A 25504-nucleotide genomic window follows, 5' to 3' on the forward strand; every position below is an offset into this window, starting at 1 on the left:
TCAGTTGCATCATTGGCTTGGATGTAACTTACTTGCACAATAGTAGTGTCATTATTGTCACATCGATTCTTCTGAATTTCCAGAACATTCCCCAAACCATGGATTACTCCCTTGTCAGTGGCAATGTTCGTGTAGTTTACCGGAGCCTCATTTACATAGAGCTGCAAATAGAGGGTTAAATATGAATTTTTATTGGGGTCATTTTAATCAAAATAGGAAAAATGGAGGTTAGAGGATGTCTATATGGAAATGACTTAGGTGACGTTGCCATATTCACCAGAACAGCACAGTTGAGACGTGCTTGGGGGAGGGGAGCCCGAGGAACAGTCCTGCATTCCGCACCATATAGACTGTGTGACCTTGTGTTGCTTTTCCTCTCTGAGTCTCAACTGTCTCTTTTGTGAAAGGAAAAGTTTGTTTTAGATGATCTCTGTGGTTTCTCTCACCCCTCAAATTAATTAGTGTACGAAAAATTGAAAAATTTCCAAATTGAAAAAATTGGAATCATGCTCATCCTATTAATTCCTATGGAAAAATGGCTTGGGGTGGTCCTGGAGGCGTGGACGCCTGCTGAAACCTGGACATGGAGGTGTCCTTTCAGCATCTCTGTCCTTTCAGCATCTCTCTACCCCGTGGTTGATTTGCATACAAACCCCAGAAAAGCTAAGTGACAGCTCTCTAACAATAAAAATAACTAGCATTTTTTTTTTGAGAGTTTGGAGCATCATTTTGCAGTTTGTAGAGGCTGCTCAGAGGCCGGCCTTACCCCCTCTTTTCTTTGGGACAAATATGGAGTGTGTGGTAATTTAGATTCTGTTTTTCCTTAGTGCATCCAGAAGCATCTCATAGGCCCCTTCCTGGGGGGTAGGTTTTGTGACCAGGTTCCCGTCCATGGTGGAGACTGCTTGGGGACTGTCTACTGGGTTTGTTGGGAATCCCTCCTGAAGGCATCTATAGCTGCCAGGAGCCAAGCGCCAGTTAGGAACGGTTAGTGAAGCTGCAGGGATGGTTGCAAGGCTGACTGCGGAGAGGATGATGAGTTTGACAGCCTGGCTTAATTATCACTTCACAGCGGAACACAGACAGCTGTCACTGCTGATGAGACTTAGGAAGGTCTGGTGAGCTGATTCCAACGTGGAGGTGACGCCTCCAACGTGGATGGTGGGGGCTGAGACACTCACGCCTGGGTTTTAAGGAGGAGGCTTCGCACCTGGTTGTCGTGGGTCAAGAAGCCGAGGACGTAGGAGAAGCCCAGCATGGTCTCCCGGTGCATGCCATTGTGAAGGTCATTCTTTAGCAGTTTTTCTTCCAAGATCACGTGATACCTGATGATGTCCTCCTCCTGACAACACACAGGACTGAAGGTCAGCTGGTCACCAGCCACTGATGGGCTGCTTCAAGTGTGGGGGTCACCAGTGCACTGTTGAACCAAAGTGCTGCCCGAGGCATCAGAACACAACCAATTTGAAATCCTAAAGTGGGCCGTGAGACCGATGGCTTGGGAGAATTGCACATCTTCCCTGGTTCATACTCGCAATACCTACTAGAGTCGCAAGCTTCTTCTCACGCATGTAGCTCTCAATGGCCTCGTTGTTTGGCGCAAACACCGTGTAAGCATCAGCAGCCTCGATTGCATTTGCCAGATTATATTGCTGTGGGGGGAAGAGATGAGCATGTGAGGCCTTTCCATGCCCACGTAACCTGAGCAGGGGTGGTACCTGAGAAGGTGGTACTTGCAATGATGTAGCCCCGGAAAATGGAATAGTCTGGCATCTGTTCCAGTCGGGTCAGCAGGTTTGGTAAGGAGCCAGTTAGACCTCTTTGGGGAACCAGGACCTGGGAAAGGAAGCCCCCAATCTTCTGTCAGCATGTGTTGGCAGGACTTGCTGCTCTCCAATATGACAATAGGTTCACGTCATGTAACAATATGTCACAGTGGGGACACTTACTCCATGGCATACTTTGGTAAATTAAAAAATGCCACCCTTTCCTGTGAGAGTTTGCAACACCAGAAGGAGAGCAGAGCTTGAGGAGTACAATGGACTGGATTTTAGCCCCACTCCACCCCCAGGTCAAGCACCTTGATGCAGGTGCCGTCTGCATAGCTATTCATGGCACATCTGACAAAGGTAACCAAAGTCGATGAGACAAGTAGAGAGAAGGCTCTCCGGAGGGAGCAGTGCAACCCGGAGGCTAAGCAGAGAGCTTGACTGTGCTGACACACCCTTGAATCTTTTGTGTTCCTATAACATCTTCCTCAATCCTCTTCCTTCACCCCAAGTGGCCCCACTTGTCTCATTTGGGAAGCGAGGACAATACCACCCATTTTTTAGGGCTCCAAAAATCAGAGGAGATAATGAGATGCGTGATATTTGGCACAGGGCTGGGCCCCCAGTGGGCTGTTAATCGTTCCAATTATTCATGTAACCCGAAGTGCCAGTGCTGATGAGGGGCACAGAAAACAGAGAGTCCACTCATCTGGACGTGCCATCACGTGGGTGTTCAGGACTGATTCCACAAGGCACACCTACCAATACCAAAGGGTGTCTACTCAGGGGATTTCAGAGGGTGGAAAAGAGAATAAAACCTACAGGTATTGAGGGGCCCCTGGAGAGCAGAGGGGCAAAGAGAGAGAGGGGTTGTTGTTCTCACGGGAAGAATAAGGAGACTTAGAGAAGTTACGTAACTTGTCCAAGGTCACATAGCTAGTGAAGTGACTGTACCCAGATTCTGTGTGATTCTAGAATTTACTCTCCTGACATGCTGCCATTCTAATATGGGCTGCAGCGAGATCAGGGAGGGCTTCAAGGAGGAGGGGAGATTTGAACTTGCCCCCTTGATAATTATACTCAGTTTAGGAGATGCGTTGAGGTGCCATTCTAATAATTAGGTGGTATACATCAAAAATGTAAAAAAAAAGGAGAGGTAATTTCAGGTTTTTAAAAACATTTGAAAATCAAGATTTGAAAAGAAAATATTTCTGATAAATAATGTTACTTTGCATGATATGAAATCATAAACCCAGTATAGCTTCCTGCAAGTGACGAACCACTTGCTCAGAAATGGTGTGTCACTTAATGCCTCTTGGTAATACAAGAGAATTGCAAGGTACTTGCAAAATAATGTACCCAGGAATCTTACAAATAGACTTTTTTTTTTTCCTGAACAGAAATAGTTGACCTTTCTTTGTAACTTAAAATAAAAAATGACTATATAAGTGCCAAGTAGAATAATTTTAGTTAAAATGCTATTAGTTAATTGTCTTTTCTAATCTTCCACCTTTCAAAAGTTTCCAATACACCCTAAATTCTACCCTTAATTTTGAATAATGATCCTAATATAGTAACTGAAAATTATAGGATACCTGAAAGCCCACTGATTTTTTTTCTGTTTTATACCTTTGAACACTACTGAATTAAAGAAAATGAAAATTTCACAATACTTTTCCCATCCTCTTCTGCTTCCCCAGCCCATCCTTTGAGGGTGCAATAGTGAAAGGGGTTAATGGAACTGAAAAGGTGTGCTAACCAGGGGCCTTTCTCCAGTTCTTGATTGTAGCTGTATATCAATTTCTGAATTCTATGGCTCTTGTGTGCCTTTTAAGGTGTCCCCATAAATAAGGAATATAACACTGCAGTCATACTTGACATGGGGTCTGTTGCAGAATAAGCTGAGTAAAGGCCACCAAGTCGGATTGCACAAGAAAAGTCTCTAAATGACTTTAAAATAAAGGTGATGAAGCATGACACAGATTATTTTTATATTAAGGGGAAGAATTTTTTAAAAGACCCTGTACAGGGCCTCCCCGGTGGCGCAGCGGTTGAGCGCTGGGTTGCGAAGCTGCCCGCAGCCTCTGCAGCGCCGGTTCAATCCCCGGCTGCTCCCTGGCCACCAGAGGAGGGTCCCCCATGGCGCGCAGACCTCTCCTGCCACCTGCTGCTCCCCTCAGCAGTGTACTTCAGTCCTTCTGCCTGCTCTGCTCCCCGCTCTGGCTCTGGTGAATTCTCTCACCCTCCCACGCTTCTGACTGCACCCAGTGCACGTATAAATAAATAAAAATAAATTAAAAAAAAAGGCCCTGTACAGGAGGATAAACAACAAAGGGAGAAGAGCTGCTGAGATGTGCAGGGGTGCAGTGTGTAGGGGGGCTGTACCTTGTCGATGACGTGTATCACTCCATTTGTGGCCACATTGTCCCCATCGACGATGGACGCTCCTTCGATTGTGACGTTCTGTGAATATGGACACAGGGGAGTGAGTGGCATGGAGCACACTGAGGGATTGAGATTATTTCTGGGTCTGCTACTTTTTTAAAAAAAGATTTATTTATACATACAAGAACTGGTGTACAGGCCAGAGGGGTAGGGGGTGAGAGGATTCACCAGAGACAGAATGGGGATCAGAACAGGCAGATCGACAGAAATACACTGTTGAGGGGAGCAGAGGGCGAGTCAGGAGAGGTCTGTTGCACTGTGTGGGTTGCTCCCTGGCCAGCCAGGGGATCAAACTCATGCTGCAGTAGCTGGGGCAAGTTTCATAGTTTGCGTCTTAACCCCTTGCGCCACCAGGGAGGCCATGGGGTCTGCTACATTTTGAGCAGCCATGACCTTCACAGTTTTGGACGATGAGTTACGGTAAAGTGTGTTATTGGACATTGCACACCTGCACACCTGAAATGAAATAGTAGTACCTTCCCCTGCCATATGGAAGGCATTCTGACCTTCAACAAATGGTCAACAAATCTCCTTCTACTCTATTCTATTTCATGAAAAAAGGGAAGAGTTTTGCTGCTAGGCAGGGCCCAAGGGTACATTTTAGAGGATCTCTCTCGTTCTCTGTGTGAATATCTGTTGATAATTGTTGAAGATGGATGATGCTTGCCTATGTGGAGGTTCTGTTCTTGATCTATTTTTGTTCATGTTTGGAAATTTCCACAATCTCCAAAATTTTAAAAGCACAATAGGAACATAGGTGATGTTTCCACTAAACAGACCAGTTGCTGTGGCCACTTACCCCATCTGCCTTTGCCAGGTGTAGGAAGTTGCCCTGCAAAGATGTCGCCAGCATGTCAGAGGACGACAGTGCCTGCAGATCTGCCACTGCGTAAGAGCCAAGCAGTGTGTGGTGCCTAAGACAAGGGTACACAAGGATAGCATCGACTACCAGTGCATGTGGTAAAGAGAACAGACTCTGGAGTTGGACCACCAGACTCAAAATACACCTCTGCAATTACCAGCTATAGACCTGTGGGTTACTTATGTAATGACCCTGTGCTCAGTCTCCACATCTGTAAAATCAGAATAACGATGATTTATATCACTGGGCTGTTGGGAGGATAAGGGAGTGGTAAAGTAGTTAGAAGAGAGCTTGGGGCAGAGTTGACTGCCATGGTGTTAACTGTAACTATTCTGAGGAGGAGGGAGGGAGTGGAAACTCTAGAGCATAGAATGTGCTCAACTCTGTGAACTTGAAGGCCCATGTGACTTCCCTCCACTTCCCTGAACTTCATTGACATAATGCCCAGTTGTATATCATGAAGAATAAAACAGATGATACCTACTTTATTAGGGCTGGAATGTTGCTCTCAGTCAACCAGAAGTTTTTCTCCTCTTGGTCCATGTCCTCTATCGCTTGTTGGGAAGGCACGAGGACAGTGAGGTTTGCGGTGGCTGTTAGCATGGGTTGCAGAGAAGCATTCTGATCACAGAAGGAAAAGAAAGTAGCCTGACTCATGTTTGGTCACCAACTGAGCTGACCTAGCCTGGCAGAAATGCCAACTTCCCAGGGGATGGAATTATCAGGGCTCCTGGGAAGGTGCCAGAAACCCCTTTCCTGGTGGTGAAGGCTTCATGTTTCTGTCTGAAACTCATTCCTTTACTTGAAATGTGTGAGTCTTGTCAAAAGACACATGTTTCAAATCAGGTCACACTTTGAATCATGAGCGCTCATTTTTCTTTAGTCAAGATGAAGAGTCAGGGAATAGTTTGAATTTGTTGAAATGCTTGTTTGCCCTCACTTACCCTAGACCAGAGGTTCTTAGCCCTGGTTGCAGGATAGAATCACCAGGGAGCTGTTTAAAATACACTGATGTCCAGGGCCTCCCTTGGTGGTGCAGCGGTTGAGCGCTGGGCTGCGAGGCTGCCCACAGCCTCTGCAGCGCCGGTTTGTTCCCTGGCCACTGGCGAGGGTCCCACCCACACACACACAAAAAATACACTGATGTCCAAGGTGAACCTGTTATCAATGAATTGGTTTCTGGGGTTGGGAGCCAGCCATGGATATTTAAGAGAAAAAATGTGTTCCGTCTGACTCCAGAGCGCTGTCAGGGTTGAGAACCATGGCTCTCGACAACTGCCCGCCCCACTTCTTACCCGCTGCATTTTCAGTTTTCTATTATTTGCAGTCCAAATCTCTCAAATTATATATATTTGCATCTTAAATTTCAACAAAGGTACTCACAGTTATCCACTGGTTAAATATAGCTGCCTCGGAGAGAGCTGACAATTCCTTATTCAAACCGTTCAAGGGAGGGAGGGAGAGATGGAGAGAAGACAGGGAAGGAACAATGAGAAGCATCACCACAGAGCGTTTCTGGGCAGCACTTCACCTGCCCGGGCTGGGCGCGTTTTCCCTGCCCACACGAAGACTGCTCCAGCTAGTTGAATTCCCGTGTTGCAAGAACCTCCCATTTCTTTCATGCTGAAAGGCTCAACTCTTCTATAGTCAAGGTAAAGAAGTCGTTCTAGAAACTTCTAATGAAGCAACAACTTATAGTTCTTCCAAGTCAGAGTTTGGGTTGGGAGAACATGACCTTCAACTCCATGGAGGGTCACAGAGCGCAGCCAGTGGACTCTCACAGCCCATGCTGAGCAGTGCTTGGACCAGGCAGCCATGGCAGAGGGGTTTTGGGCCGGGTAGGCCATTTTCTAGTTCCTAGGGCAATTACTTCATCTCTCTGGGCCTCAATGGTCCCATCTGTGAAGTGGGGTTGATAAAAGCTCCAACTCACAGGGCTGAGAATGAGAGGAGTGAGTGAAATTTGAAAATGCTTGCAAGCAAGCCATCATGTAGCACTGCTCTGTAAGTTTTAGCCACTCTTACTTTAAATTTATCTGCCATGGATATGATAATTCACGAACAAGTACATTGAAACCCCACAAATGGCACCGGGGTGGAGTCAAGGGAGGATATAAGGTGTAAAAGGGAAAAGGTGACCTTGCTCTTATATCACTTATGGTTGTTTTTTGGGGGGAAGTTAAATCTTGGAAGGATAAACCAACACTGCCAATGGATCAGTGACATATAAATGTTTGAGAAAATTAAAAAAAAAAAAGCTTCAGACTTGGGGTGAAAAAGGACTGGTTTAATTTCTGAGCCTGCCATTCACTAGCTGTGTGATCTGGGGCAAGTCACTTAACCTCTCTGAGAACTCAAGTGGCTTCGCTGAAAAATGAAGATGATGATTCCTTGCTCCTGAGATGATGAATATAAAATGCATTAGTGGATGTGAAAACATTTTTTTGAATCACAAAACACCATGAAAATGGCAATGGCAACCATTACATGCAAATTTAGCCCAAAGCAACAAATCTCAGAGCTCTCACAACTGCTTTTGGAGCGTAGTTGAGGTTAGTCAATAAATGAGTCAATATTTGTTACAAAGGAAATTAGCGAACTGGCAGGAACAAGCCCTGGGATGCTTGCATAATCCTTTGAAGGGGCTGCTCTAAGGAAGAGGAGCTGGACCTGTTGGAGGAAAGCCCAAGGCTGGGTCTGTAGGAGAAGGGACTGAGGTGCCAGGGAGCTGGAAGAGCGACAGCAAAGTAGGAGAGGAAAATGTGTGGAAAAAAGCGAGTTGGACCTGTGTGAAAATGCCTGAAGTGTCGCCGAGGAGTTGAACTTCAATTTTTTTTTGTAAGAAGAGATGAACATTGTAAAAGTAGGACCCTAGGATTATAAGGTTTTAGGGAATGTGGCCCATGGACAGAGCAGAAAAAATGTTGGGTCTATACTCCATGGTCTAGCTGCCAGGAGAGAGCTCCTGAAAAGGCAGGGGAGGCCTGGGTCAGCCGATGCAGCCGCCAAGACTCGTGGGCTCGGACAAGGCTTCGTCTGGGAAGGTTGAAGGTCCCAGGATGGGTAGAGCCAGTGAGAGGAGGGGCAGAGATCAAAGCATGAGCAGAAAAAAAAAGTCAGTGATTAGAAAATTAGTCTATTTTTTTCTTTCATTTCAGCAAATATTCACAGAAAAGACAAACACCTACCCTCCAGAGTTCATAACCCAGGCGTGGGGGCGACAGGTAAAGGGATGCACAGTGACAATTTGGGGTGATGGATATTGACAGATAGCAGATCCTTGAAGAAGGTTGTTTCATTCAATGTTATTACAACATTGATGTGAAAAGATACTGGTGACATTGAATGAAAGGACATTCTTTGGGAACCTGCTTTCATTAATGTTTCCATTAAAGTCTCAGTTTCCGATAACCTGTCAAGGTTGTCACGTAAGGGCTTATTCTGAACTGGAGGTTACGCTCTGGATTCTGCGCTTGAACAGCTGTGGGCTGATTTTCTCTCTCTAGAGCTCAGGCAAGTTTGCTTAGAGTCTCCACTGCCTCATCTACAAAATGGTTGTAATAATTGCGCAATCTCAGCATGTTGTTGTGAGTTTCAGTGGGTGCTGTTACATATCAAGTCTTGCCTGGTACCCAGAAGGTGTCTAACACCCACCCCAAAGACAGGCATAAGCATGGGGAGCCCTGGGGACCCATAGAAGCACCCAACCCAAACAGGACCCTCAGGGAGCTCCGCAGGGGCAAAGGACTCATCTGGGAAGTCTGGGAGTGGAAGAGGTGGGACAACAAGGAAGGGAGGCCAGGCCAGGGCTGCTTGGTACACAGAAGGTGCCAAATAAAAGCTAGCCCTGGGCATCCTGTAGAAAATTGGTACCCATCTCAGACCAATATGGCACCTGTGAGAAGCAGTTTGCTTCATGTGCAGCCTCCTGGAGCTGCATGCTAAAGGCTCTGAGCCAGAGCTTTTATTTTAAGAAAGAGCTTGGTCTTTATTTTTCTGTTGTGGAGCTCCACTTACCACGGCTGCATTTCCGTAGCACTGAAGACCATCTCCTTCATAGCCCTCTTGACAAACACAGCTCCAGAGGCCAGAGGTAAACTGACAGGTTGCCTGATAAAAGGAAGACAAAGAAGTGGGTTCCTTGCCTGGCTGTCAGTGACACCTGTGGGACATCAGGCTCCATCAGAGGTGACAATGGCAGGCTCGGTGCCGAGATGCTAGAGGTGACACCTGCCAGTGCTGGACGGAATCACTCCTGTTTGCATGTTTGTTGCGGCTCTTATTTCCCCACAATTCAATGCTTTCTCTGCATCCTTGCCAGATTTAGCAAGTAGAATCCACCACTCACAGTTTAACCTCATGGTGAATACATTTTAGCGTATGTATGTACATGCAATGTTCTGAGCAATAGTTGGGGGACACTTAGGCTGAGCAATTATTCATTTAAATTCAGATCTAACCAGCAGCTGCATTTTATTTAGCAACCCTGTGTTGGTTCTTACAAGCTTCGAAATGGAGTGGTATTTGCAATAACTCTCACATTTTGCTTTGGGATTTCCTTTTGGAGCAAGAGAGATTTTGTTCATTCCTAGACCCAGATAAGAGATAATCTACGCTTTCTTTCTCATGTAATTCATTTTTTTAAAGTAAGGATAAAAGAAAACTCACCAGTGGGTGACAATTCCCAGTTTGTTCCAAGCATGAAGTTACTGGTTCACAGTCAATCCCATTGCCTCGAAATCCTTTCTTGCATTCACATTCATTCTATAATTCCAAGCACAGTCAAGAGGGTTATTAAAAACAACTGCCTTCCATTCCTTGCCCCCACGAGACAGAAAGACCAACTCTTATCCGGGCCTCCTGGAGAACAGCATAATGTCTCTTGCTGGTTACACTTCAGATTCAGAGTTGCTGGTCTCCAACTCTATGTTTTGTTCCCTAGTTAGAGTTCCTGAGGCTATGTGCAAGCGATCAACACGCTGCAGAGTGCTACAGAAAGCTTAGGTGTGGTCGAGGCTGGTGAGGAAGGGCAGCTCTGGAATTACACAATCTAGGCATGAATCTTGAGTCAAGGTGCGTGCTCTGCATGATGTAAGCAAAGCACTTAGCCTTCCTGTGCCTCAGTTTCCTCTTACAGGATTGGATTAAAGTAGTATCTACATCATAGGCTTGTTGTGACCATTAACCATTTTCACTCTTACAAATGATACAAATGCTATAATAAGTTCCAACCAAACCAATTCTGTATTTTGGGGGGAAATCGATTGCAGGAATCCAGTGCCTACCTGCCCGGGGCCCACGTACAGACAGGTGGCGTTGTCATGGCAGCCGCCAGAGCTAGGCAGCAGGCAGTTGTTTATCTCCGAGCAATCCCGCCCATTCCCTGTCCACCCCTGCTGGCATACGCAGGTGTGGGTCCCTCGGCCAGTTTGGAGACATTCTGCCTGCAGGAGAAAAAGGAGCAGTAAAGCCTCTGAAACCTCAGCCCCACTATGTGATTCTAGAAACAAAACAAAGGTTTCTAGAAACACATGTTTTCATGGGGTACCATGGAAATGATGAAATGCACTTTTGCATGAGACCAATGGAAAGTATTGGATGATTGAAAAGGCAAGTTGCTTGTTGGCCAGCTCCTGACCATCGCTGTCATTTGTGGAGCCAGGGACTGTTAGTATTTTGTAGGTGTAGGTCACCAACTTGCAGAAGATACTGTTATTATCTCTGCTTTACAGGTTAGGAAACAGACACTCAGAGGTGTTAAGTAACTTGCCCAAGACCACACAGCTACAAAGAGGCCCCAACCCAGGTCTGTATGATGCTGGACACCAAGCTCCTAACCACTGTCCTCTCTGTTCTAACTCCCAGGCCCCTGCATGGCCACATCAGGAGGCTGAAGCACAAGGTGAGAGAGAGAGAAGGGTAAGGTGAGGCTGTGTGAGTGGGTGAGGCTAGCCCCAGGGGAGTCCACTGGGCTAGGGCAAGGCATTCATGTTGGGGTCTCGTCCTCAGCAGCAGGAATTTCAGCCTTGGAGAAAGATGACCTGGTTCCCTCTGAGCACCTCTGGCTGTGGGTGGACAAGGGGTGGACAGGAGGTGGGCAAGAGAGGGGCAGGGAGACTAGCTATTCAACTTTGGTGACCAATTGGGTGACCAGGTCAGTTGTGGGTGAAGATATTCAAAAGGTATTAGTGAAAACAAGATTTTCACTAATCATCTCCAGGGTTCGGGTTACACCCCAGACACTAATAGAATTTAGGGCAAGTCACCAACATCCACTAGCATCAGCTTCCTAGTCAATAAAATAGGGGTGTTGATATCTGCTCCACTGGGTCAGTGGGAAAACAATGGGATCAGGTACATTCGTGGAGGCATCCACCCAACTTGCTGTGCAAGTGAACAAGTAGAAACATTTGCACCAGGAGTTTATGCTAATCATCCCACTATCTGCTTCTCGGCTGGGTTTTTAAAGGTCCAAAGCCCCCTGCACACGTGGACCTGCCCCTGCCCCGCATGTGGATTTAGGCCATGCGTGGAGCTCACAGAAGGCCCTGGGCACCGTCTTTCAAGCTTCAGGTTCAAGCAAAGGGGCTTCATGTGCTGAAACCCCACGTGGCCTTTTGGAAGACCTGCCCTGAGAATTGCCTGAAACACCAGGCAGCTTGGAAATAAAGCCCAAGACTCACATTGCGGCTGCAGCCCCCAGGGCTGGACCCTCCACAAGGGTCGGTCTCTGAACAGAGGCTTCCGTCCCCTTCGTATCCGGCTTTGCAAACGCAGCTGCAAAGAAAGGGCGCACACAATATCAGACCCAGAACCCCAGGCTCCAGCAGGCTCCGGCATGCTCTGGCCATGGCCAGAGGGCGGCAGCCAGGGGAGGTGGCTCCTGGCCCCACAATGCCCTTATGGGGGAGCTGTGTGCCACGTGGTCACCGGCTTCTGAGGGCTGCAGTCAGACGCCTGGTCGGAGTCCACGCTCCAACCCTAAGCAATCTCTGACCCTGGGCGAGTCCTTTAACCTCTGGGATACCTTGTTTTTTCATCTGAGAAAAGGGTCTGACAGCCTTATAGAGTGATGTCAAATGAGCTTTCCAGCAGGGCTCTTGCACCCCAGAAGGCTCGGCATCTGGCAGCTTTTCTGCTTTTGCTGGGCAGGAATCTACGTCTTCATAATCTAGCTGTTCCCTCTGCCTCAGCTGCCTCTAGCTGTTGCGCTCTATCCTGTCCTGTGTGTGGCAGCTCACAGTGGCGATGTGAACTGGCTCCTTGTTCTTTCCTGGCCCCTCGGGGGTGTTTTTCAAATGGCATTCTCAGGTGCTTTATTCTGTTAGCTGACATCCTTCCTGACTCCTTGCCCTCTGAGATGCCCTGCTCAAAGTGTCTCCCCTGGGATACTATTCTACTAGATGAGATTTGTTCTTCCCGCTAATGTCCACTGAGGGCCCTGTGACAGGTGCTGTGGCAGCTCTGACCCCACCCCCGTGTGACTACTGCAAACTCAGCCTTATGCACTTTGCAATTAAGAAAATTATTTTTCAAGGCTTCTGGAAGAACTAAATAACTGTAGGTCCTTGAATACAGTCATTTTGTTTGCTGTCATTTCATTATAATATTCATGAAGAAATAACCACGGTCCACATTGAATGAGACAATGTTGATGGAGGATCTACTTTTGTGATAGATTGTTTTGCTTAAATTTGCAGTTTCCAAGAGCCTATATATGACATTATGTAGGATTTATTGTATTATATTTGGTGCTCAAAGGAATAGATAGCTCTGTTCCAATACTGTTTAATGTTCCAAAGTGTATAGAATATCTACGGACCTGTGTAGATTGCTCTGTTCCAACACTGTTTAATGTTCCGAAGTTTATACAGTATCTACAGGCCTGTGTCAATAGTCTTTTGTGAGTTACTTAAGAAGTTTTTTGGCTCAGAAAAAGAAAAATACCAGATGGTCTCACTCATAGCAGGAATTTAGAAAACCTGAATAAGGGACCGGGAAAAAGACTAATTATAATACAAAAATATTAAAATTAATAAGCAACTATAAACCAGAGACACACTATGGGGAGAGGGGAAGGGAGCAGGATCAAAACAAGGGGCGGGGGTGGAAATTGTATGGGGGCTATAACCAAGATGAAAATGTATACATTGTGCAAAAATGAGAAATGATATAAAAAAATAATAACAATTAAAAAAAGAAGTTTTCTGGCTAATTTTGATTACTCCATGATTTGTACATTTTGCACTGCAGTAGCTCCTACCTCCTTATGGAGATGCATTCCTGGCCTCCCAGCCTACTGTGTAGTGGGGGAGACAGGCCACAAGCAGTTAAGCTGACAAGTATATAATCACAAATTAAGTAAAGTTGTGTAAAAACCAGGCAAGAACTCCAGACATCCTCTGCCTTTCCCAAGACATTTTTTAGGTGTTTATTACCTTTGAACCAGATGTTCCTAGAGAGGAAGGTTTTGTCTAACATCTTCCCTGACTCTTAAGCTCACTGCATATATTTAGACAGACCACAGTGGTCCACTTACTAATGATCCAATTTTTTTGTAAAATGACTTCAGAAAGTTGAGGAGCTATTAAATCAGACAACTCTTGGGCCTCTGTGGTGGCCTAGGGGTTAGTCTCAGTGCTATCACCACAGAGGCCAGGGAGCTGACCCACATGGCACAGCAGACCTCTCCTGTCTCACCCGCTGCTCCTCTCAGCAGTGTATTTCAGTAGATCTGCCTGTTCTGCTCCCATTCTGTCTTTGGTGAATCCTCTCATACCCCCACACCTCTGGCCTGTACCCCAGATCTTCTATGCAAAAATAATTTTTAAAAAATTTAGAAAAGTAAATAGATAAATCTTCATTTGCTTCCTATGAGCCATGATTGATGACTGAGATCCTATGATGTGTTGTCCCTGGTGTGGGGTGCTTTTACATCCAGTTTTCTACTCTCCATAATTGTCCTCCAGGTAGACAACATCACCCTTATTGTAAGGAAAGTGGGACACAGAGAGGGTAAGTCACTTGCCCAAGGTCACACAGCCGGCAAGTTTCAAAGCAGGGAATATTGAAATCTCAATGCAGAATCTCAGTCAGAAGTTTTCTCCACAGAAACCACAATGGCAACTGGAGAGAACAGGCATTGGTTTATGTAGAATTTATTTATTTATTTATTTATTTATCTTTTATTTTATATAATTCTTACATCATTTTTCATTTTTGCACAATGTATGCATTTTCATTATGGTTATTTTCCCCACCCCCCTTATTTTGACCCTAATCCCTCCTCTCCTCCCCCGCCCCCCACCCCAGTGTGTCTCTGGTTTGTGTAGAATTGAGATCTGAGAGCAGGGAGGGTCTCTTTCTATGCAACCCAGGGGCCTGGTCTGTAAGGGTGGTGCCTACCTCGCTGTTCCGTTGCTGTATTCACAGGTGGCATGGATGTGACAGAACTGCACGTAGGGCCCACAGGCCACCGTCTGCTTGTGGCAGAATCTCCCTGCAGAGCCGTCTCGGCACGTCCCGGCAAGGCAGGCCCCCTCACTGTCGATCCTGTTATCACAGGTTCCATCAACGCACAGACATTCTGAAGAAAAGACACATGGTCAATCAGGGCTTGGGGGATGCCAGGCTCTGATCTATTAGTTTTACTCTATTGTTAAGTTTTAATCTTAGCTTACAAATATATATCTAAATAACTGCATTAAATATTCTATATAATGTTCTATATAATATACTACCATAAGTATATTAATTGTATTATAGACTAATATAATGATGTATAAGATATAATTAATATCTGCTAAAATATGCACATGATGTCCTTTTGAAGAACACAAAGCATTTTCTAAGATTATATACCTTTTATTTTCAATGTCTATTGTAGAACTTTCTACATGTTCTGCAAGCTTCTGGACAGTTATGTCACTGAACTTAGAATAACAGCAGCCACAGATGATAATAGTTAGCATGTTCCTAGGCCTCCAAGGCAGGAGGCATTGTTCTAAGGGAAGTGCTTTCCATTTGTAACTTATCCTATTCTTAGGTCATTACTGTTATGACCCCCATTTAAAGATGAGGAAGCTGTGACCTAGAGGGGTGGAGAGACTTGCCCAAGGTTACACATTTTGCAAAGGGAAGAGCTGATGGAGAGGACTGCTTGAAAGCTAGGGAGACAGTCAGTTCCTAAGTGGGGAGCTATCACTTGAGGTACCTGGGGAGGACCTGAGGGACAGGTTTTCAAAATGCAGTCCTTGGACCTGCCTTATCAAGGCTCCCCTGGGAATCTGGTAGAATTTCAAATTCTCAGATTCCACCCTCAGATTCTGAGGGTCTACAGTCTCAGTAATTGTTGTGGGAGCGGCCCAGCCATCAGGCATGTGCTAGTTTGAGAAGCAAGAGTTTAAGAAATGCCCCTGATGAGGGGCAAACCAAACCAGTGGGTGCAGGACACCAGGCAGGTGACCATGCAGCAGGCCTTCTGGGGAGGAGTGGACGGAGCTCAGGAAGTGCCACTTACTTTTGTCACACCGTGGTCCATATTTATTGGGATCCGAGCAGAACTGACACTGGGAGCCCTGGAAGCCGTCCTGGCAGATGCATGTCCCATTGCCGCCGAGGCCATCTACACACTGGAGCAAAGGGCGCTTAGGATACTGCTCACCTGCTCCTGAGGAAGACCCCTGGCTGCCCGGGGCTGTCAGGCCTCAGTCATCCGGCAGCTCAGCCCCAGCAGAGGGGCAGGTCACTTCCTGGGGGCTGGCCGTGGGGCTCCAGACCACGCCCTGGGCACCACCGACCCATCTCAGGCTTCTGACTTCGAGCTCAGGCTCAGCCCTGCTTGACCTGACTCTTTGGGGCTCCATGGAGAGTGCAGTTGTGTTGGGGCGGGTAAGGTGCTCAAACAGCGCCAACCTTTGAGGTCCCCAGCCAAGTTTAGAACATTAAAGGAAGTATTTGAGGGGGGCCTCTCTGGAGAACTGGGGCCAAACAGTGCTTAAGGGATGGCATGGCAGACACCGCGCCTCAGGCTGAAGGCTGGCCCTTCTCTTAGTCCCATTTGCTGTCTGTGACTTCAAACTGCAGGGCTTCTCCCTCTAGGGAGAAGCGCTTTTGCTGCCCACCTACCCAGTCCTTTCGCAGCTGCATTTCTACTGACCAGATGCATCAAAGTTGGGTGTGGAGCTCTCGCGACTGCCCCGCTGTGGTGGTCGCACTGGTGTCCCTGCTCTTGAATGGTTTAAGTTTGGCCGCTTCACTTTCCAAAGACCTACGTTAGTCCCAATTTTGCCAATCAAAACAAATCTGGGGAGGGGGCCTCCCCCGGTGGCGCAGCGGTTGAGCGCTGGGCTGCTAAAGCTGCCTGCAGCCTCTGCAGTGCCGGTTCGATCCCCGGCCGCCTGCAAGGGGCCCACATGGCGCACAGACCTCTCCTGCCACGCCCGCTGCTCCCCTCAGAATGTACTTCATCAATCTGCCTGTTCTGCTCCCCGCTCTGGCTCTGGTGAATTCTCTCACCCTCCTGCGCTTCTGACTGTACCCAGTGCTTGTATAAATAAATAAATAAATAAATAAATCTTAAAAAAACAAACAAACAAAAAAAAAAAACAAGCCAAATCTGGAGAGGATTTTCACTTTGACGACAGAAGGTGAAAAGTGAAAATAATGTGCAGAGTTTGTTTTGCAGCATCTCCAGGCTCCTGCCTGGGACCACTTTATGCTCTTACTGGATATTAATGTTATTTTAGGTTTTGTATATTATTTGGTAGGTTATCTTTTGGGCCTGGGAACGCTCCAATTTTTTTCCCACATAAATGAATGGTGATTGGTTCTTCATTTTCTGCTATTTCAGGTCATGCAAGAGCTTCAAACTAGATGAGGAAGTTTGGATCTTACCTTCCACTAGGTTTTGCAGATGGGTTAACAAGCAATCACTGAGCAGTGTTGTATACCTATTTTTTAAAGTATCATAAAATCTTATCCTGGAAAGCATTTGGAGATGGATGCAGGCCCACCCGCTAGCTCTCAAGGAGGAAAGTGGGGTCCAGAGAAATGCGCTGAGTTGCCCAAGGTCAGGCAGACCCAGTAATAACATCACTGAACCCCCTTCCGACCCCCTCCATCCCCACTGCCACAGCCAAGAATCCTTCTACTGTGGACACCTTCTGTCCTTTTAGCAACTGATGTGTTGTATTTCTACTGGGAAGAGCGGTTGGCTTTGTATCATTTCTTGGTTTAGTAGTTTTAAACATTATTTTCAACTTAAGAAAGGTCTACTTAAACCTTCACGAAAAAGCAGACACCCAAATCCTTGTCACCTGTCCATTTCCCGAGCACGGATTCAAGAATCCTCCTGGACACTGGACACACTCGGGTCCGTAGAAGCCGCTGCAGCACTTTGGTACCTGAGAAACAAAGCAGTGACCTACACAGAGCGCCCCCTCCTCCAGGAGATGCATGTTCATTTCTGGGTTACAATCAACAGCATCAGCCTCCTCCCTATGAGCTCGACTTTTTCTCCTGCAGATGACACAGGGTATGCTCAGCTACCTGCTCACCACGCATCTGCTGTGGCCAGGCTCCTGGGGGGTGCCCGGACTGACAAAGATGAAGGAAGACTTCTCCTGGAGAATGCCTTCCATCTGCCAGGAGGGAGGCAAGGAATTTGAACATTAAAAAAAAACAAAAAACAAAACAGAGAGAGAAGAGCATTCGAGAGAATGGTAAGTGCTGGGAGAACAAAGTATTGCAGAAGAGTGACGAAGAGGAGAAGGGGCAGAGCAGAGCTGGGGGAGGCTACAGCAGAGAGGGGTGGTGACGGAGGAGGTGACGGTTAAGTGGAGACTTGGAAGAAGATAAAGTCTCAAGAAAACCCGAAGGCGCAGCCAGGGGAGGGAGGGCACTGGCACACGCTCTGTCACGGGAGTGCAGGTAAGGGGTGGTCAGAGACGCTGGCAGAGCTGGCCACGCGGGGACGTGGGAAGGATGGATGGCCTGGGGGGTGACCTGGCTGCTGTGTAGAAAGTCTACCCTTGAGTCCCCCGCAGGAAGACGTCGTCGAGGCCCGCAGGCAACATGAGCTGCCTGGCCCTGCTGCCTTCTGTGGGGCCTCAGTAGGCTGGGTGGCCCCCACCCCTACCCGCTGGTCACCATACTCCTCACCTTCACGGTGGCATTGCAGTATCTGGCACAGCCGATCTTCAGATTTCTTAGTTTGCCAAGATAGACACACTTGTGTCTGAAGAGTGTCTGAAAGGAAGCCATTTGGAAGAAGCATTGCAATCTGCATTCGAGGCCTACCTCATCCCTTCATCTTAGGCTCTTGCTCAAGAAGAAAGAAATGAGAACTACACAGGTTATCACACTCTAGGATTTTACCTACTCGAAGGAATTTCAGGTCATTAAAGAAGGAACGCCCAGGAAGACTGGGTGATGGTGCCCCTGAGCAAGTTGCTCAAATATCCCTGTGCCTATTTAATTTTTATGCTTTTCTGTATGAAACACTTTCCCGTGGGATTGCATCAAAGAGCTCATCACCTTCTGCAGTGATGTGATGTAGAGGTCAATGGATCTTCTGAATGGGAAGTTCTTTCTTTGGACAAACTTAGAGGCAGACATTTTTATCCTTAATTTGAATTCAGAACACTTTGTGCTTGACACAGGACGATGGGCTGCTGTGCCACTATCTGTTTTCCTTTTTAGATTAGAGCTTCTCCAGACAAAAACCAAACCAAACCAAACCAAACCACCTTATTCCTCTTTCTGTCCCCAGAATTAGCTCTACGATCCTCAATAGATGTGTGTGGAATTCAAACATGCTTGAATACATAGCCTCTTATTTCTCACACTCCCTTTGGGAAGAGCAAGTACAAATGAGGTGTCCAAATATGTCATCTCTGAGTCTGTCCCTTCGGCAGAAGGAATATTTTGAGCTAAAGGTACTTGAAAAACAGTAGATAAAAAAGGGACACTTTTCCCCTGATGTCTTCTTGGTTCCCCTATATTTCTCTATAAGTGAAACCATCCAATATTTTTCTTTTTCCTTCTGACTTATATCACTGAGCATAATTCCTTCCAGCTCCATCCATGTTGCTACGAATGGCATGAGTTTATCCTTTTTGATTGCTGAGTAATATTCCATTGTGTATATGTACCACATCTTCTTGATGCAGTCATCTATTTTGGGCATTTGGGTTGTTTCCAGGTTTTACTTATTATAAAGAGTGCTGCAATAAACATAGGGGTGCAGGTATTCTTTTGAATCAATGTTTTTGTGTCCATTGGGTAGCTCAGGGGAAAAATAATAACAATACAAAACACAACACAACAAAACAAAAACAAATAGGCAATTATAAATCAGAGACATCCTGCAGGGGAGGAGGAGGGAGAGGGATCAGAGGGAGCAAGGGAGGAGCACAGGGGACTGAGGTGATGGTGCTGGGTGCATTGGTGAAGGAAACTCTATGAGGACTGCACCTGGGGGAGGGGGGAGCAAACATTGTTGAAAAATGAACAGTGATGTAAAAAATATATAAAGAAAAAGGGACACTTTGGTCGCCCTTTCTCTTTCTGAAAACAGAAGCTAATCCTCCCTGTACCAGGAGGAAAGAAACATCTTATCACCAGAGACAAGGAGTTGAAGCCAAGAAAGAATTGTACAATTAGGCCTTGTTACAATAACCATTCTTTCTTTTCTCTTCCAGCCATTTTTGTCACTTTTCCATAATTGTCACCCTCTATTTAAGCTATTAGATAAGCACCTGGGTTTCGCCGCTTTTTGGGTGTCATTTTCCTTTGGAAACCCCCAGCTAAGTGTTCGGACCTACCTCTGTGTGTCCTTTTCTCCTGCTAATCTGTCTTGTGATAATTTAATGCTCAGACTCAGCTGAGACCCTAGGAGGGTGGATATAAGGTTTTGCTTCCCCCACACAATCACTGGATTTAAGAGAGAGAAGTAGAGAGAAGCAGTGGACATTTACCAAGTAGCTACTTGACTTGGGTTTTTATCTTTGCCCATCCTGCAGTGAATAATAGCAATTCTGTTATTATTACTAATAGATGAAGAAAATTAGATTAAAAAAAGTAAAATGACTTACTTGGGGTTAATAAGCAAGGATTCAAACATAGATTTGTGGGCTCTCTTTCTATTGCTCTCCATAGAGAGCTAAGAACTTACATGAGGCTAAGAACTTATATGAGTCCAGTGAGAATGAAAATCTTTGAAGAGGGAAGGTAGAACAGATAAGAAGCCACGCCAGTAGGCTCGCCCAAGTGACGTGTGGCTTCCCAGAGTTGTCACACTCACCGTGGGCTCGGAGTCAGCAGGACACCTGCTCCAGTACACCACGGAGCAGCTCCTACAAGTGCTCTGGAAGGGAAGACAGAGGATCAGGGTGGGGTTCGCTGTAAGCAGGAGCAGGGGACCTCCCTGCCTGGCCTCACATGCTGCCTTGTTTGGGGTTCTACTAGAGTAACAGTCCTGCCCCCTCTGTCCTCCTTCACTGACTCCCAGGTCTCTTGGGCTCCCTTGGCCACTTCCATTCAGTACCAATGGGATCTTGGGGAGAAGGAGGAGAGCAAGGTCAGGGTATTTTTCTCCTGCTTCCTCTCTGCACGGGCATCTATCCCGATGACTCCCGGCCAATGTCACTTCTTCCACACTTTGCACCTTCCTGAGGTCGGGCCATTCCAACCCTCCTCCAGTTCTTTGGCCCTCAGCTGGGTGGTGATGTGGCCATTGCTTCGCCCTTGATGAGCAGCGTAACTTGTTTGCTTCCTACCCACCCATCTATAGAAGTTCCTCCATAAAGCTTGCTTCATTTGAACCAGCAGGGTGAATTCTGTTTCCTCCAGGGACCCTAACAAGTACATAGTGTTGCTTATATTACATTATAAAGCCCACATCGTCAAAGGCAACTGTGGGTCCAACCTGGTGAAAGCAGAAACATCTAGAAGGTGTCAGCCGCTCCTACCCCTTGCTAATTCTAAATACACTTTCCAGAAAATGCACCTGTGCTTTTAATAGACCTAATAGAAACCACCCTAAACCATACAGAGCAGATGGACAGGACTTTAAACCCAAGGGAAATAGTAAAAGAAGACTCCATTCTAAGGCAGCTAGGGGGAAGCTTTTCCTAGTCTAGCCACACTTCTTTGGGTTGTAGCTCAAACCCACATTTTGATTCTGTTCTTTGGGAAGGCAGAGAACCAATTTTGGAACAAACTGGAACAGAGCAACCCTGTAACAAGACAGTCTTCGAGGGCTGCTGTCCGCCCTGCTCTTCCCTTCCCCAAGATGGGGCAACTCAGGAGTCTCATCGGCAACCATGACGCGTTCCTGCAGAGGCCCTATTTTCCTCACACTTTTATCTTTGGGATAAGAGATGAGACTCTGCTCATCTCTCCTGTTTTGATCTTCACCCTGGTGTGTAAGGCAGGTGATGCACCTGCAAATGTTTTTTTCAAAGAATGAACCGACTCTAAATCACTGCCAGCGACTGGGAAACTGACTTTCTGCTGCTCTTAAAAAGGGGTGCTCAGAGTTGCATCCAATCCCCCAGGTAGTACATGACTGGCAGGGAGGGCTAGCTCCATCAGAAGAGCCTCCAAGAGATCAGAGACAGCACATCAACTAAGAAATCTGGAATCAAAAGAATCAGTCGCAATTCTGCACTAGGGACACAATTAGCTGTTTCCAGCCTTCATGTCAAGAAGAGGGATTAACAAAATAAAAAAAATCTATCACCTCAGCCCAATATTTCTTGCTCAATATCTAGGTTCCAAGGATAGTTTGAGAACACTCATTAAAGATGTCTTGAAGTGTCCTGAAAAGAAAGACCCAGACCTATTATTGCTGTAATTTAGGGGTTATGGTTTCTATGGGGAGCTGAAAGATCAATGTATAGCAGTGTTGAAATTTGAGGTCCTCTGAAAAAACTGGCTGAGCCAAAAGTGTTGCTGTGGGAACAGGAAAGGACCGCTAGAGGGGACACAAGCTCACAGGCAAACAGAAAGTTTGGTATTTGATAAAAAGTGCAGAAAGATGGTTGATTAGCTGGACCAGAGCTTCTACTTGTAAGTACTTCTTAGAGAGGCCTGGAGCAGGGCCAGTGATGGGGGCAGGGAAGGGGAGACATAGAAGATGGGCCCTTGAATGCTGTTCCGCCCAAATTCACGTTTTCCTGACACTCAGATTGTGATTTCATTTGGAAATCAGTCTTTGAACAGGTGACTGGTTAAGATGAGGTCACACTGGACTTGAGCAGTCTCTGAATCTAACCACTGGTGTCCCTGCAAGAAGTAAAGGGACACACAGCGTCACACGCAGGGACAAGGGTACACAGGGACAGAGGCAGAGCCTTGTGGGGAGGGGCACCTACAAGCCAAGGAATGCCAAGGATCTCCTGCAGGCGTAGATGCTGGGAAGAAGCAAAGAAGGACCCCCTTTTCCCTGAAGCTTCAGCAGGAGCATGCTATTATTTTTTTTAATTTTATTTATTTATTTATATATTTTTAAAAGATTGATTTATTTATTTATACAAGCACTGGGTACAGTCAGAAGCGCAGGAGGGTGAGAGAATTCACCAGAGCCAGAGCAGGGAACAGAACAGGCAGACTGACGAAATACACTGCTGAGGGGACAGCGGGCGCAGCAGGAGAGGTCTGCACACTATGTGGGACCCTAGCTGGCGGCCGGGATCGAACCAGCACTGCAGAGGCTGCTAGCAGCTTTGCAGCCCAGCGCTCAACCGCAGGAGCATGCTATTATTAACACTAATACCCTGATTTCAAATGTGTGTCTGCAGAACTCTGAGAGGACTGGGGCTTTAAGTCACCCAGTTTTTGGTAATTTGCTACAGCAGTTCTAGAAAACTAATATACCCTCGTAACCTCTATTTTTGTGTAACCCCCCCCCCACCCAGTTTTCTACCTCCCCCACCCCACCAAGGAAATTTTGGATAACATTTTGTGAGCTAAGACCTCAGGCCTGCTTGTCTCTTCCTGAACACAGAAGCCCTCTGGGATAAGCATCCTGTGTAAAACTCCCTGCCAGTTTCCTCAGAATTGTGAGAGGAAGGAACGCTGTTTCAAGGGGCTGTTTGCAGATGCTTATTTATTTTCCTAGTCTCCTTACCAGTTTCATTTCTCTCTTGGTCTCATCACATCGGTGAGGCAGAATTGGGACGATGGAGGGAGGAATAAGAACTCCAGTCAGTGTGTAAATTCGGCCATTTTTGGCAGCGACCTCAATTTCTTCCATTGTCACATTATTTGCCAGAATCTGTCCCTGGAAAGAAGCAATGTCTTTCATTTTCTCTGCCAGGGTGGCAGTGGTCTCCCGGGCAGACCTGGACGATGGTTCTCTCTCTAAAGAAGTTTCAGTTTTTCATTGAGTGAAAGATGCACTTTTCATTGGCTGGGAGATGGCTATTAGAAGGGGTGTGGCTGTCAGGAAAAGGTGAGTCGGTGAGTTGGTCAAGTGAATTCTTGACTGACACCAGACAAGGATGTCTTTGCAGAAATGGTCCTAGTAGGTACCGGACTCTGGAGAAAGTATAACTTTTCCAGATCTACAATCTATTTGCTAGGAGAACTTGGGCAGATTGTTGGACTCCTCTGTGGTGAAACGGGGAACCATTTATTCAAATTCACTTGACTTTATATTAAACTCTGCCTTCGTGTGGGGGATGTATCAGTGAACAAACAGAAAAGTTCCTGTTTAGTAGTAGGAGAGGAGCAGAAAAGGAACAAATTAGCAAATAATTCTGACCTCCACTTCCCCCTAGTCTGCTCTAACTTCAGCATTAATGGCAAATCCATCCTTCTGGTTGCTCAAGTCAGAACCTTATGACCTCTCTCTTCCTGCCGCATCCAATCCCTCAGCAAATTCTGTTGGGCCTACCTTCAAAATACCTGTTGAATTTAGCCATGTTTCCCATGCCCCTGCTACCATCCTGGTCTGAGTCACAGCGTTCTCTGGATTATTGCAATCAACTCCTAACCAGTCTTCCTCAGAGATGCGTCATTCCACTGCTCACCGCTCTTCAATGGCATCTTATCTCATGCAAAGTAAGAGCCTCCATTCTTAGCCTGAGTTCTTAAGTCACCCATTCCCTGTCTCGACCTGTCTTTCACCCTCTTACTCCTTGTCCTCTCCTCCTGCCTCTCTCCCTTGCATTCAGTCTTTCCAGACACAGGCCTTGGTGCTCCTCTGTCAGGCTAGGTATGCTTCTTGCCTTATGCTTTTGCACTTGCTTTTTCTGGAAAGCCCTTTCCCAGACAGTCACATACCTCCCTCTCCTTCAGTTCTTTGCACAGATGTTGTTTTCTTCTTCATGAGGATTACTTGGGACATTTTATCTAAAATGTCAGCCCCATTTTTGCTTTCAAGTCTCCTTCCTTGCTTGGCAGTATTTCTCTTTAGTATTCACTGCTCTCTAATATGTAACATTTTTGCTTATTTAATTTGCTTATTGTCAACCCTTCTGTTTACTAGAATGGAAGTTCCGTGCAATCAGGGACTTTGTCTCCTTGTCCATTGCCTATCTTTAAGACTGACAGCGGTGTCTGGCACTCAGTAGGTATTTGAGAGGATGAATGATTGTGATGAGCAGCAGCAATAGGAGGCATTATTTCCCCACTGCCAGACTTGTGCTGATCATACAACCCAAAGGGTGTAACCACACAATCGGCCTTCTTTTAGTTTCTTAGATGTCATGGTTCCTTTTGCCTCAGGACCTTAGTACATCCTCTCTCTTCTGCCTGAAACACTCTTCCACTCATCTCTGCCTAGGACCACTCTACTCTTGGCTAAGCATCCCCTCCACAATGAAGACCTCTACATTCCCAGACTTGCTCAGTGTCCTATTGTGAACTTTCATAACCCTCTTAACTTTCTTTTGGTGGAACTTATTACAGTGGTCATTGAGCCACTGACTGGTTGCCAAATCATTGTGTAAAGTATATTTTCCTTACTGAGATATAAGCTTGTCTTTTTCACTGCTTTAGCCTTTATATCTAGTTCACACTGTCACACTTGTATTTGCTCAGCAGATATTTGATGCTGAATAATAAATAAATGAAAAAAAATCATTAAGATTTTATTTTAAGCTTATGAGTTAGTGGAAAGGTAGGATAATCCTATGAAAAACCACATGCAGAGCAAAGACACCTGTGAATAATGACACCTACATTGTCAGCTGTGTTGAACTCTATGATCTGGTTGGCCATGCTTCTGATGTGAGGGGTGGAAATGAGCGTGCCCACGTCAAGCTACAACAAAAATAGGACAACAGAGACAGATATTTAGAACAACAAACAACCCCACTTCCCAAAAGTCCTCGCTGGAAAATGTTTATTTGATAATGGGCTCACATTTCATGGCCAAGGGTATGCTCAGAGCTACAGATAAAGAACAACTGTCATCTCT

At 46.2% G+C, this 25504-nt stretch overlaps 1 protein-coding gene across 1 annotated transcript in view; it reads right to left on the minus strand.

Annotated features, from left to right (window-relative positions):
- STAB2 (stabilin 2) overlaps positions 1 to 25504 on the minus strand; it is a gene marked incomplete at its 3' end in the record, with an annotated part of 108588 nt that overhangs the window by 46787 nt on the left and 36297 nt on the right. Inside the window, exons 16-33 of the mRNA XM_084255091.1 lie at positions 23210 to 23362; positions 20381 to 20443; positions 18238 to 18324; positions 17394 to 17480; positions 15596 to 15707; positions 14482 to 14662; positions 11760 to 11853; positions 10362 to 10520; positions 9745 to 9840; positions 9094 to 9186; positions 6460 to 6507; positions 5561 to 5697; positions 5014 to 5128; positions 4155 to 4232; positions 1738 to 1836; positions 1545 to 1652; positions 1211 to 1342; positions 33 to 161 (exon numbers count right to left, since the gene is read on the minus strand). Of these exons, the coding sequence (XP_084111217.1) occupies positions 33 to 161; positions 1211 to 1342; positions 1545 to 1652; positions 1738 to 1836; positions 4155 to 4232; positions 5014 to 5128; positions 5561 to 5697; positions 6460 to 6507; positions 9094 to 9186; positions 9745 to 9840; positions 10362 to 10520; positions 11760 to 11853; positions 14482 to 14662; positions 15596 to 15707; positions 17394 to 17480; positions 18238 to 18324; positions 20381 to 20443; positions 23210 to 23362 (1971 nt within the window). The remainder of the gene's footprint in view (positions 1 to 32; positions 162 to 1210; positions 1343 to 1544; positions 1653 to 1737; positions 1837 to 4154; positions 4233 to 5013; positions 5129 to 5560; positions 5698 to 6459; positions 6508 to 9093; positions 9187 to 9744; positions 9841 to 10361; positions 10521 to 11759; positions 11854 to 14481; positions 14663 to 15595; positions 15708 to 17393; positions 17481 to 18237; positions 18325 to 20380; positions 20444 to 23209; positions 23363 to 25504) is intronic.

The sequence above is a fragment of the Talpa europaea genome (assembly GCF_964194135.1).
Source record: "Talpa europaea genome assembly, chromosome: 15".
NCBI lineage: Eukaryota > Metazoa > Chordata > Mammalia > Eulipotyphla > Talpidae > Talpa > Talpa europaea.